General features: G+C 41.3%; 1 protein-coding gene across 4 annotated transcripts in view; it reads left to right on the top strand.

Moving 5' to 3' along the window:
- Nucleotides 1-4,653, top strand: part of CTDSPL (CTD small phosphatase like) — an 85,933-nt gene extending 81,280 nt beyond the window's left edge. For 2 of the 4 annotated variants that reach the window (XM_062568755.1, XM_062568757.1), the window contains 2 exons: nucleotides 111-232; nucleotides 4,419-4,653. In XM_062568755.1, coding sequence (XP_062424739.1) covers nucleotides 111-232; nucleotides 4,419-4,449 — 153 coding nt within the window. In that variant the 3' untranslated portion in view covers nucleotides 4,450-4,653. Of the gene's footprint in view, nucleotides 1-110; nucleotides 4,194-4,418 lie in introns of those variants that run through there. The other 2 variants (XM_062568756.1, XM_062568758.1) reach the window with 1 other exon arrangement.
- Nucleotides 4,654-12,255: the final 7,602 nt, after the last annotated feature.

Here is a 12,255-nt window from a genome sequence, read left to right on the forward strand (position 1 = left end):
ATTTGCCTTACTGTGGTGACAGTGACTGTGATAGGACATCAGTACCAGGAAAGCTCATGAACTTTGACATCATGAAGGTGTCTTAGTATTTGTTGGTTGCTTTGTTCCAGGTGCCTGTGCAGTCCTGGTTTGATGACATGACAGACACGGAGCTGCTAGATCTTATTCCTTTCTTTGAAGGACTAAGCAAAGAGGAAGAAGTTTACAGTATGCTTCATAAACTCTGCAACAGGTAGCCCTTATCTTTGAACTGACTTCTGCTACTAGGTTGCAGTTGCTAGAGGCTGTGTCCATCTTTTTCAGCTCTTTCAAGCGTAAGCTTTGGGGAGGTCACGCCTATCAGAAGTGCTACTCTTGATCTTCCTGTTACATTGTACACGAAGGACAATCATGAGTGATGCTATTAATAAGCCTTCAGAAGCCTGACTCCTAAGGTCATGTGTTCAGACTACTTTTTTTAAGGAAAAAAAAAAAGCTATTTTAAATGGGACTCTTTTAATGAATTTCATAAATGGACACCTTTTACTGGATCAGCTTTTCTTAGAACATGCCAAAAAAGAAGCTTGTATTTCAGCAGTTAATTTCTCTCCCTTTCTTCCCCTCCCACTATGCAGACAATTTTACCCCCCTGCTTAGAGCAGTTGACCTGACTCTGAATTTTTTCTTACAGAATGAAGTGCCTTTTTGAATGTTATTTTAAGATAAAAATTCATTTTTGTATAAGACGTATTTCCAGACATCTTTTAGTCTTGTATTGTCTAAATGCTTTAAAAGGAAAAAGGAAAAATTTTATAGAGCACTGTAATATATAACAAAGGAAAAAAGTTGAAACAAAGATGCTGGGTTCTTGTCTCCACATTAACATTAAGTTGTATTACATTCTGTCCTGCTCAGAAGATTTAAGAGTTTGCGGGAGGGGTGATTTGCATTACTTGTTCGTTTCATTGATCGGGTTTTGGACATAGCTTTGAACATACGTGCAGTTGTTTGAGTATTAGGGAATGATGGAATTGAGAAAACAGGGTGGCAAATAGATCTAAAGCACCTTTTATTGTAGACAGATGAAGTTCTATTCTCTCTGCTTACGCACAACTGCCATGCCTCTCGTTATTTGGAAAGTGGTTATCTTGGGAGAAGGGGGAGGAAATCTATTTATTAGTTTAAAATTCTTTTCTTACAAAAAAAAACCATCTGGGTAAGCTGGATCTGTATTGAGCTGTTTTGAGTACTTTTTTTCTTTTAATTGCTGCTACTGTATACTCACCAAATGGTATCAGACCATCGGCTGTTATACTGTTTTTTGCCACTGTGCCTGTGCTATGAAACATTTTCTGTAAGCTGCAAACTTGGGCAATAAATAAAATGCAGGCTTCATTACCCGCCCTTATATTTTAATCCGATGGTATCTGATATACTAGAGAACTCAGTTAAAGGTGACCTGCAAAGGATGTTTTTTTTTTTGTTACTCTCTTTTTTTTTTTTTCAGAAATTGGGAAATTTCTTTTGTATGTAAAAATGCAAATTTTTTTTTCTGTTCTCTGTTTTTTTTGTTTTTTTTTTTTTTTTTTTTTTTCCTTAAGGCAGACTGGGAGCTGTATCAACTCTTGCTAAAAGGGCAGGAATTTTCTCAAGAGTGATCGTCTAGTATTGGAGTTAAATAGATGTCTCTGATTCAGAGAGGTTAAAAACTCTAACTGAAACCTATGCCGAGTCTGCCTAGCATTTACTCTTTTGCGGTGCCATTGGTACCCTAGTGTAACTTTTAACTTTTTTAAGCATTTTGAAGAAGGCACACATTCCTTTTTTCTTTCCTTTCCAGTGTCACCTTTTAATTACTTTCTCGCACTAGAAGTCTACAAATGTAAAAATTACAGCTATGTTTGGCTATCATCAAAGAAAATTAAATGGCATAATCAGGGCTTCTAATTGGCCTGCTAAATTCTGAATAGCCAATCCCCTTTGCATTTTTTTTTCTTGAAAAAGTCTCAATGACTTGGGGGACAAAAAAAAAAACACTCAATTTGTGATGAAATTAGGGTGTAACCCTTGTCTAAAGCATCGATGAAGCAGCTTAACAAATTCCTTCTTAGGAGGGCAGGCCAGCCTATGCAGGCAGCGAGTAGGTTGTCGTAGGTGCAGTATAAATTGGAAAGATGACTTGCCCCCCTTGCAGGGCGCCTTTGCACCAAGTGCTTGCTGGGTCTCGTGGTGAGGAGGGTGTTGCAGGCAGTTCCATGACACTCATGAGTCTGTACAGCATCGCCATTGTATTTTCTTACCAGTCGGCATTACCTTAGTACTGTATATTTCTGTGCCGCAACAGAAGATAGAACTGAGAAATAATAATAATAATAATAATAAACCCTACATTGTTTAAAAAAAAAAAAAAAAAAAAGACATGGATTCTGGTTAGTCCATCAACCTTTAGGTTCAGTTTAAGATTCTGCGATTTTGTTTTTGTTCAGAGTAATGAAACTATAAGCTGCCAAAAAGTTGTTCTCTGAGCAGTATTTTCAACTGTATTTGTCGCTTCTACTTCAAATACAGTTTGCAGGGAAGTATTCAGGTCGTAGTTAGTTGTGCAGGTATGATAGGAATGGCTGAAGAAAATTCAAAGATTTTTCTCACTAGCATTAGACCAAACAATATTTCAATTAGACAATAAATAACCCCATTGAGACGTTACCATTTCACGGTTGTGACCTGTTGTACGTGAGACAAACCATGTCATTAGTTTGCATTTATGAAAGCAGTGATTTCATGAACCAGTTGCCTTAAGTCTGTGAATGAATGTTGATTATTAAAGTGTCTTGTATTGTTTTAAAATCCACATATAATGGACAACTGAACTTCCATTCCAACATCTGGAAGAATTGTTTTGGTGACACTCTGTACAACCATACTTGTTCTGTATTGTTTGTTTGGCTTTTGAAATAACTGAGAAAAGCATTAAAATGACATTTGGTGATAACACAGAGGGGTCAGTCTTAACAACAGTTTTGATTTGTGCTAAGATTTTAAGAGTATTTTCTATAGTTTCTGTTGTAGTTTTCTAATCATGGTAATTCTTGCTGCAGAATGAAGGCACTATTTTTTCTTCTTTTTTTTTCCTTTTCTTTTCTTTTCTCTTTTTTTTCCCTCCAAACCACCTGATTCCCTTTGACATAAAACTGGGAGCATTCTTCTAAAATCAAGTTTTGGCTTTCCTTAGTATCCCTAATTTCAACAGGGGATCAAACTAGCAAACTATGTTTACTTTGGCTCTATTTGTCATACCTAAAATTTCAAGTTTTAAGCTTGCTTGGTTATATATACACTATATATTTAAAATATCTAGATTTTAACAAAGCAATATAGTTCTAACAATAAAGCCAGATAAATGAGCAGAATGTTTGTAAAATTTACAATACGGGTATTTGATTGTATGTTAAATACAAGATTTTGAAAATCAAAAAAGGAAAAAATATTATTTCCTAGATCTCTTGCATATTTTAAAGTGCAGTTAATGCATGCAGGTCACCAAGGCTGTTATAAACCTTGGTTTTCAGATATATTTCTGGATATTATCATAGAAGTGTTAAGAAGTCTTTCCCAGTTGATCATTCTATTCAGCTAAAGAAATGCTGCCTGACCTGAAGTTCTGTTGTCCGTTTTATGTCGGGTTAAAAAAGGTTTTTTGCCTGTATAGGTATTTTTTAAATTAAGCTGTAAGGCAGAATGCCTTAGATTCTTGAAATTCAACTGAAGTATTATGATTAAATTGCCATTTGTAAACTAGGGCTGTGCGCAAAACACTTGTTAAACACCAGGAAGTGTGGCAAGTTTTGAATGGAAGATCTTAGCAAATGTACAATATTGCTGTGTTCCTCTAGATAGCTTTGGAAGAATAATCTTTCTGTTGTTTTGCCCTTTGATCTTTTTTAAACAGCAAAGATATACATCGAAGAAACTCAACATCTGAAGAGGTTTGGTTATCGGTGTGTGCAATCACTTTATCACAGCATGATTTTGATTAGAGTGGTTGGGGACAATAAAGTATCTGAATGACACTGGTGTGTACTGATGTTGCAGCTTTTGAAATTTCAATGTAAAAAAAAAATTGTAGCTATGTGATTTACGAACACATAATCCTATGTTTTACGGATTCTTTTTACTAATAAAACATAGTACCGCACAGCCCTATTTGTAAAACACCCAAGTTTGTGCCTCTGATTTCCAAGGTGCTGTGATGGATGCCTTTGTGCAGCAAGGAGGGCAGGTGAGGCTTGTGTGGGGGAATTGCTTAAAAATCTCTGGGCTAACTATGCAAAACCAGCTGTCAGTCTTCTGTTTCACATGATATTGTAAAAATCCAGCTGACTTTTTTTTTTTTTTTTTTTTTTTTTTTTTTTTTTTTTTTCCTTTCTTTCATGTTAAAGATCTGTTGGGAACTTCTTAACAGAGGAGTAAGCAATGGATGTTTCTTGTTTTTTGTTTGTTTGTTTTTTTTTTTTCCTCTAATAATGGAGCTGTTTACACTTTAATGCAATGAACAATCCAGCGATACTTGAGAAACACTACAGATACCATATGAGTGTTTTCAGGAGAGAGAAGTGTTGTCAATCAGGTATTGAATGGTTTCTTTACTGTCACGAATAAAATTTTTTAACAATATAGTTGTGCATGTAATACTTCTCTGGGAAAAAGGATTTCTGCCCCTCTCCTTTCAGTAATAGTCACTGCTGTAATTTCACAGGGACTTGATTGCTGCTATGTGCACATCCGTGTTAGATAGTAAAATTACCCATCTCTCTTCCACTCTCCTCCCCTTTTCCTCTTTTTAAGTCATGTATAGGACTCCTTATTGACTGCCCTGGCACCTGCTTGTGCAAATAGAGCTGATGAACTACTGATGAACTCTGCTAAATAAATTGGTGGTGACTCTGGCAGATGTTCCAGCTATTTAGATCTCTTGGATGAGATCATACCGTGATTTGTTCAAGCCTCAAAGCTGTGTGTCTTCTTTAGAAGGGCTCACTTCAGCTACTTGAATAGCTGTTCTTAAAATCATTGCCATATCCAAGTGAATATCTGAATAAAACACTATTTGGTTGAAAAATCTATTTTGAGACTTTTGAATCTGCCACAGTAAGACCTAGGCAGAGCCTTCCTTTCTAGGAAAAGGCACGTATAATTAATGCTTTATGAGCAGAAAACCTTAAACTGTTAGATTGAGCAGCTGGCTCAAGGTTGCGCATTAATTACCATTAAAAACAAAACCCAAGACTTTTTTTTTTTCTCTTGTTATTCTTATGATCAGGAACGAGCTTAAACTGTCTTTACTTCATTTTGGTGAATCTTTTTCTGATTTTTGTTTGTTTATTTTTAAAAGTGCCAATCTCCATAGCTGCTGCTTAGCATCAAAGATTCTTTCAGTAAAGCAAGTATTTCAAAATTCATAAACAGTTAGCTCTTATATAGGTAAGAAAAAGACACTGTTCTATCCTGGCTGATTAAAAATCAGTGTCTGAAAAATTGAATCTACTGTAGTCTGTACGTACATACGCCTTCTGACCTCCCCCCCCCCCCCCCTTATTGCGTTCCGCCTGGGAAGGAAAGCCAGCCGTTCCGAAAGTCCCTCCGAGAAGGGATGGGGCCCTGCCAGGTGGGCTGCCGCTCCGGGGGCTCCGCAGTTTCCCTGGCAGCAATCCTCGTGCTGCAGACCTGCGCAATCCAGGTTTTCTACCAACGCCGCCAGGCTGACAGCAACCAGGCAAAGTTCTTCTGGGCTCCTCTGGTTGTTCTACAAGAGCTACTGGAAAATAAATGATCTCTGAGTGATACATTGGTTTAGACAGATCGGCAAACTCAAACCTGGGCAGCTTCCAAGCATGTTTGGTTTCGAGCCTCCTCAAGTGCTAATTAGAAGGGAGCTGTGTGGAAGAGCGGTTTCTCCTATAATTGCCTGATGCCGCGTCAGCCCGCGTTCCTGAAGCGTAGCAAATGCACTAGTAACATTGTGGACTTAATCGATTTGGCTCAGTAAAACAGATCTGCGTCTGCAATTGCATACCTTCCCTATATAGCAATTTAAAAAGGTAAGGTTTGGTCGTTATTTTAGACAGCAGCAAACTGATTTTTGGGGGTGATGGCTATGTCAGCTTAGTCGTATCCACTGGACCCTGGTGAAACCTGCCTTACAATTATCTTCCACTGCTCTTCTCTTTGTGGTTGTCATCGTTTAATTTTACAACCATCCTCGATTTAGTAATATAGAGGCATTTGATCAGGATGTAAATTTGCATGAAAATGATGGGAATAGTGTTTTGTATATCTTGCACAGAAATCTGTTTCATGTTAGCTGGCCAAAACAATAAAAATCAAATAACCCATCAAGCTCCTGTCAACCTTAGCAATCATCTTGGGTTGGACTCCAGCTAAGACAAGACCGTCGCTACTTGAAGGCACGTGGATGATTTGCCGCTTAAGCCAGAATCACTTCTCACTCCCCTGTGAGAAGCGCTGTTCTTCAAGATATTAGGGTTGATTATTTCATCCTAACAAATGCAGTTGTACAACACCTATGAAATCCCAGCATTTCGATAAACGTTGTACTCAAGGATTTTGAGGTTTGCTTCAGGAGTGAATGGCTTCACGAAGATCTGTTTCCTATGTCATCTTTTTATAAGCTCATGTGGTGAAAACAAAATTCGTTGACAGTGTAACTATAACTTTGATTTTTTTCATGCTTTGAATTCAGTTTGCTAATAAACAATGTATGTTTTTTTCCATCTTCTTCATGTCTGATAATGTGTATAGTTACAATCCTCCCTCAGAAATCCTCTTCTCCCCACAGCATTCTGCTTAGGGGAAATAGTGGGGGGAAAAGCAAAGACTTTACACAGTCAAAGCAGAAAGTTTTTCTTATTCCATTCCTGTTTGAGTCTTTTGACTTGCTAGGCTTTAATAAAAATTAGAGCTTTGCCTACTGAACATCAAGGGCTTCTTCCTCTAGAAGCATGTTTAGTAGTAGGGTGGTTGGGTGGGCTTTTGTTTTCTAACTTGCTGCAAATTTGAATTAAAAAAAAAAAAAGTTTCCACTTCTGAAGTCATATAAGCCTTATAGATAAGTTGGAGATGAGAAGGGAGTAAGATAGTGGATTCTTCCATGGGGACTAAGGTGGTAAGAAAAAAACAGAAGTGATGCAGACTATGTTGGTTTCCCGTGCAACTGTTGTAGCTCCTGGGTGCAGCACTGCTCATACTGCGTTCAAGGACACCGAGCAGACGGTTAATCCGTCGGGGATGGCTGTGGAGTCACCTGGTTAGTGCGTGCCCTGATGTGGATCGGGAGTCACGTCGCTGTTCTGTTCCGCTTCTCTCTCGGGTGGCAGTGGCATCTGTCTCGGCAGCATTTGGCAAAAAGCGAGGAGCTTCCTGTTCTGAAAACATCCATCGATGGTGATTTTGGAGGACCTCATACTGGTCCTAGGTTAACTGGTGACTAGCAGTTTACGGTCGAACCACGTTAATACCCCAGACAAACTGGAGGGAGGTGGTGGAGCAGCGTTTTACAAAGTTGCCTTTGGAACAAGATGATCATGGGAAGTTGCTTTTCCTTTGGCACGCATCTTAGAGCTAAATCTTTAGTTTGAATAAAAATACTGGCATCTTAATATTGCAAAGAAAAGGCAACTCTTTGGTTAGTGTAGCATGTGGAAGAGTCTGAAAATAAGAAACATCATGCTGATGATGTTTGCTGGTATGAATTAGCTAGCAGGTTATCCCACGGGCATGCTGGTAACACTGGCATAGTATTTTCACACATGTTTTTCACAAGGAAATTCTAAGAATATTTTTGGAAGTCTTTTTTCTAGTCTCTGCTTAATAACCTGTTTATTATATGCCAAACTCTGAAAAGTTCAGAACCACGGAGAGATGTAAAATTTGCATGTTTTTTTTAACGCAACTAAAATCATCAGATGATCATGGTGTGTTGGGCCATTTCGTTTGTTCACAAGCAAATTCATTTATGAGATGAACGGAAGATTTTTTTTTTCAAGAGCTGAGGCTGTTTCTAGATTAATAGAGCCACTTGCTAGGTAAAACAGTTGGGCTAAGATTGAGAATGTGCAAATTCTTCCCTTGTCGTCATATCGCCTGGGTATGTAGCTTTGTAACCCTTAATCTCCTGGAGATTTGTATTCCTTAGTCTTCTGATGTGTTTTTTTTTCTTAAGTAGTGAGGCCTACAGAGGCTTGCACACGCTTAGCTCGATGGAGCCTTGATCGTATCTGGAACCTCTGTAGACAACTTAGTAATTCAGCGAAGGTAGAGTCAGAGCAGTAATGCTCCACTGGGCCCAGTCTCTAACGCTGCAGAGGTCTCGAAATAAATACTGGGGGATGGCAAGCGTTTGAAAGGGGGCACGATGGTTCCAGTTTGAAATCTAGAAAAGCTGGAATATTACATCGCAGAGAAGAGGATTAGCTGCCAGAAAGCCCTGGAAATGGCTGAAGGTGCAGGATGATTATGTGATGCCGGACAGTGGCACGGCAAGCTGCCGTTACAGCCTGGCAGCGCTTGGCTTCTCATCCATGTTCAAAGATCTGCTGAAATGAAGAAGGGTGTAAAGGCCTTTTCCATGCAGGGCTTGGTCGGACCACGAGATGGTGCAGCTGTGCAGCGCTGCCTTTCAAAGGCGCTGAGAAAAGACGAGGCGTTATCTCAAGTAACGTCGCCAAAACTCTGGTATCTTAGTGTCCTGTTTGGGCTGTGCTCCACAGATCCATGGTTAACTCCTGCCTTCAACTGAGAACCTCTCTCAGTGTTTCAGAGGTAATTTCTTCATTTGCTTAGTGGATGCTGAGTTTCTTTACCAAATTCACAGCTTCACAACGAGATACAAGATAGATAAGGGTTTGTACTCATTTTATTTACTGCTTTCTGTTTCTTCCATGAAAATGCAGAATCATCACATCAGTGCATGAAAATAAAGGGAAAACTGTGTTTCTTGAATACTTGAGTTTAAAATTATTTTGCTATATCTTCTCAAGCATGTTTTTTTTTTCCTCCAAAGGCTTTTCTCTTTACTTTTTTCTCTTTTTTTTTTAAAGCAGGAAAACTTCAGATTGAGATTTGGCTGAGGAACGTAACGAGAATTGCGGACCAAAGTTGATCTGCGGGAGGGACGGGGGAGAGAAACAGTTGTGCCAAACTAGCAGATGTAGAAGGAGGCAGCTCCCTCGGCGCCTCTTCCCCTTCCCTGCTGCTCCGCATGCGCGGATCTGCCGGGGCTGAGATGTCCACCAGCGAGGGCCAGGAGACCGGCGAGGTCTCTTGCAGCAGCAAGGCCAAATCTTGTATCTGTGCCCGGAGCCTAGGACTGGGCAGGCGCTGTTTGGGCTATCGGATTTGCGGGGAAGTGGTAAAACATACATTTCAACACGGCGGGAGGCAGCTGAGCTGCTTCCCGCGGGTGCTGGGTGAGGTGGGGGCTGCCAGAGAGGCTGAATCTGGGCTCCCTGCGGAGACGAGCCGTGGTCTGAGCACAGAGGGGAACGGTGGTCTGCGGCGCCGGCCCCCCGTGCTTGTCCCTGCTAGCTCTTCGTCTCATTTTAAACACCCAACAAGCTGGGAAATCTCGTTTCCTGCACGGGGGTGGTTTTAAAGCCGTCGATCCTGCTCTCGGTGCCTTTCCCTGCCGTTTTGCTCTGGTTTTATCAGCCCTGGGTGCCAGCTGCAGCTCTGCTGCAGATGCACCAAGTTCCCTTGGATGAGCTGCTTCCTTGCGTGCTCTGACCTGGTTGTTTCCCCCTGCTTTTGAGCCATATTTTAGAAGAATTAGGATACTTCCTTGCCTGAGCACTTTCTCTCTTTTTTTTTTTTTTTTTTTTTCTTTTTTTTTCCTCCCCAGTGCAATTTCTCCAGATTAGAAACCATCCTTCACTGCTTGGATTTAGCACAGGGGATTTAATCCTGCCTGAAAAATAGCACTTGCTGGAATACCAAGCACCTCTCCTTGCATCTGACTTTGAGTTAATACAGAAGTATGGCTCGGCTCATCTTTTCTGTCTAAACTGAATTCCCTCCGTCCTGAAACAAGGCAGCCTTTAAATTGCAACGGTGCCTGCTGCTGTGAAGAATAGCAAGGTCACATCTCTCTGGCTGGGTTTTTTCGCTTCTCTTTGCTTTTAACTGAGGCAAAACATTAGCCAAGGGAGTGCTATGAGGGCGAGAAGTTGGGCAAGCAGGAATTCAAGCCCTGGCAATAACCCCAGTGCTGTGGGTAATCGCGCTCCGGGCTACTCCGGGTCTGCAGATACCTTTGCAGATGCTTCCACACCTGCTTGGTCCCATTAAGCTCCCCGCAGATCTGATCCTCGTTAATCCTGGGGAGCAAAGCCGAGCTTTTGTGTTCCAAGCTCTGCGGATTTTCGTGCGTTCCCGTGGCGAGAATCCTTTCGGTTCTAGGCTGCAATTCAAATCTGCCCTGAATTCCTGCCTTCCGTAGGCGGCAATGTTGATTTTTACCAGGTGCAGCCTCTGCCGCCGGGGAGCCCTGCTGGAGTCGGCAGAACGGAGACGCTGCTCTAATACAGGTAATACCTGCGCGGCCGTTAGCAACGCAAAGAAATTCTCTTTTTCCTCCAAAACTTAGATTATCTGCACGTACGTATTCCCCATGACGCACAGAATTAAGGTCAAACTCAATTAATGTAATCCAACCAACGTGGAGAATTTAAATTAAAACCAGCAAAACTCCTTGAGATGCGTCTCCCAATGCTTGCAGTGAATAACGTACAGCAGGAAAAAGGTCAGCCTCCAGTTAATGACTCGACATTAAATGTGGTCCTGGTGTCTCCAAGATGCTGTTTCTCCTCGAGTTGTTTCAGTTGCTTGGATGCTTGCAGGCATGTTCTCTCTCTTTTCTTTTTTTCTTCCCCCCCCCCCTTTTTTTTTTTTTTTGCCTTTAAGGAGAATTTAATTGTCTGAAACACCTTTGTCTGAAGGATAAAAAAAAAAAAAATAAAGTAATTCCTTGTATCTCTTAAGAAGGTTGCAGTTTTGTCTCATTTATATAAGGTGGCACCAAGAACCACCTTCGCTAACTTTGTCACATTTCTTTGAAGAGAAAACAAAGTTCTTTAACTTCTTCTTCTTAACCAGGCTACCAGCTCTGATGCTTTCTCATGCTTTTAACCGGTTGATGTGCTTTCTGACAGGCGAGAACGCACAGTCACCATTTCTGTACCTTCTCGTACGTCTTTAGGGATGTCACTACAAAAAATGGATTTACAGCTTGGTTTTGGGGAGGGTTGGAAATGTTTAAGCAGAGTGACTGATTTTTTGTAATAGCAAGTTCCCTTTTCTAGTATCTTTTTCTCTGTTTTAGAGCAGCTCTCCCCTGAGAACCACTGGGTGATGTTAGCAAAGCAGAAACTGGTTCATTATGAACCTCCATAATTAAAGAGAAGGACAGTTCATCCTCCGGTAACAGAATTGGTTTGATAAATCTATAGAACGGCTCCAGCAAGTGAAGTGATTCAGAATTCAGTGAAACTTAGTCCAGAGGGAAGTGAAACTCCGGTTAGCTCCCGCTCTGGTCTGCGGTGAGAAATCAAAACGGTTTATAGGTTTCTCTGCCTTCACAGCAGAAGAGGGTGGTCACAGCTTCCCAGTCCTCAACAGCCTTGTAAGAAACGCAGCGTTCAAAGGGGGAGTTGTCTATTGAGGGCCTGCTGGGAGGGAAGCCAACGTGCCCATTTTACTGATGGGGAAGTGGAGGGAGCGCAGGAAGAGGAGAAGCTGTCCCAGACCACGTAGGGGACCTGTGGCAGAGCTGGGACGTTGGGGTCGGGTCTCTCATGTCCCGATCTGCAGCTTGCCCATGGTGTTGTCCCCTCTCATATTTCGTGAGTCCGTGGGCTTTCCACCCAGGTACTCCCTCTGCAAAGGCTGTTTGCGATGAAACACCCTCAAGTGCTTTCAGTGTTGGGTCACCAGCTGACAGGGTTGAATTCCTGGCAATTGGTCTCCCAGGCCTGCGCTTTAATAGCACAGTCCGAAAAGCTGCTTCAGATTCACAGCTGACTGCAATTTTCCAAACTCCGTTTTGAGGCAGATCTGCCAAATAGCCGATAGTGCTCCTTTGCTCTCTCTTTTCCCCAATGAACTAGCCACGTGCTAGAAACTTAAAGAGCTTTGGCCTCTGCATAGGTCGTTGTCCATCTTTCTGTCAGCAGAAGCTGAGACATGCTTGATTTAGAGGTAATT

The sequence above is a fragment of the Rhea pennata genome, chromosome 2 (assembly GCF_028389875.1).
Source record: "Rhea pennata isolate bPtePen1 chromosome 2, bPtePen1.pri, whole genome shotgun sequence".
Classification (NCBI taxonomy): domain Eukaryota; kingdom Metazoa; phylum Chordata; class Aves; order Rheiformes; family Rheidae; genus Rhea; species Rhea pennata.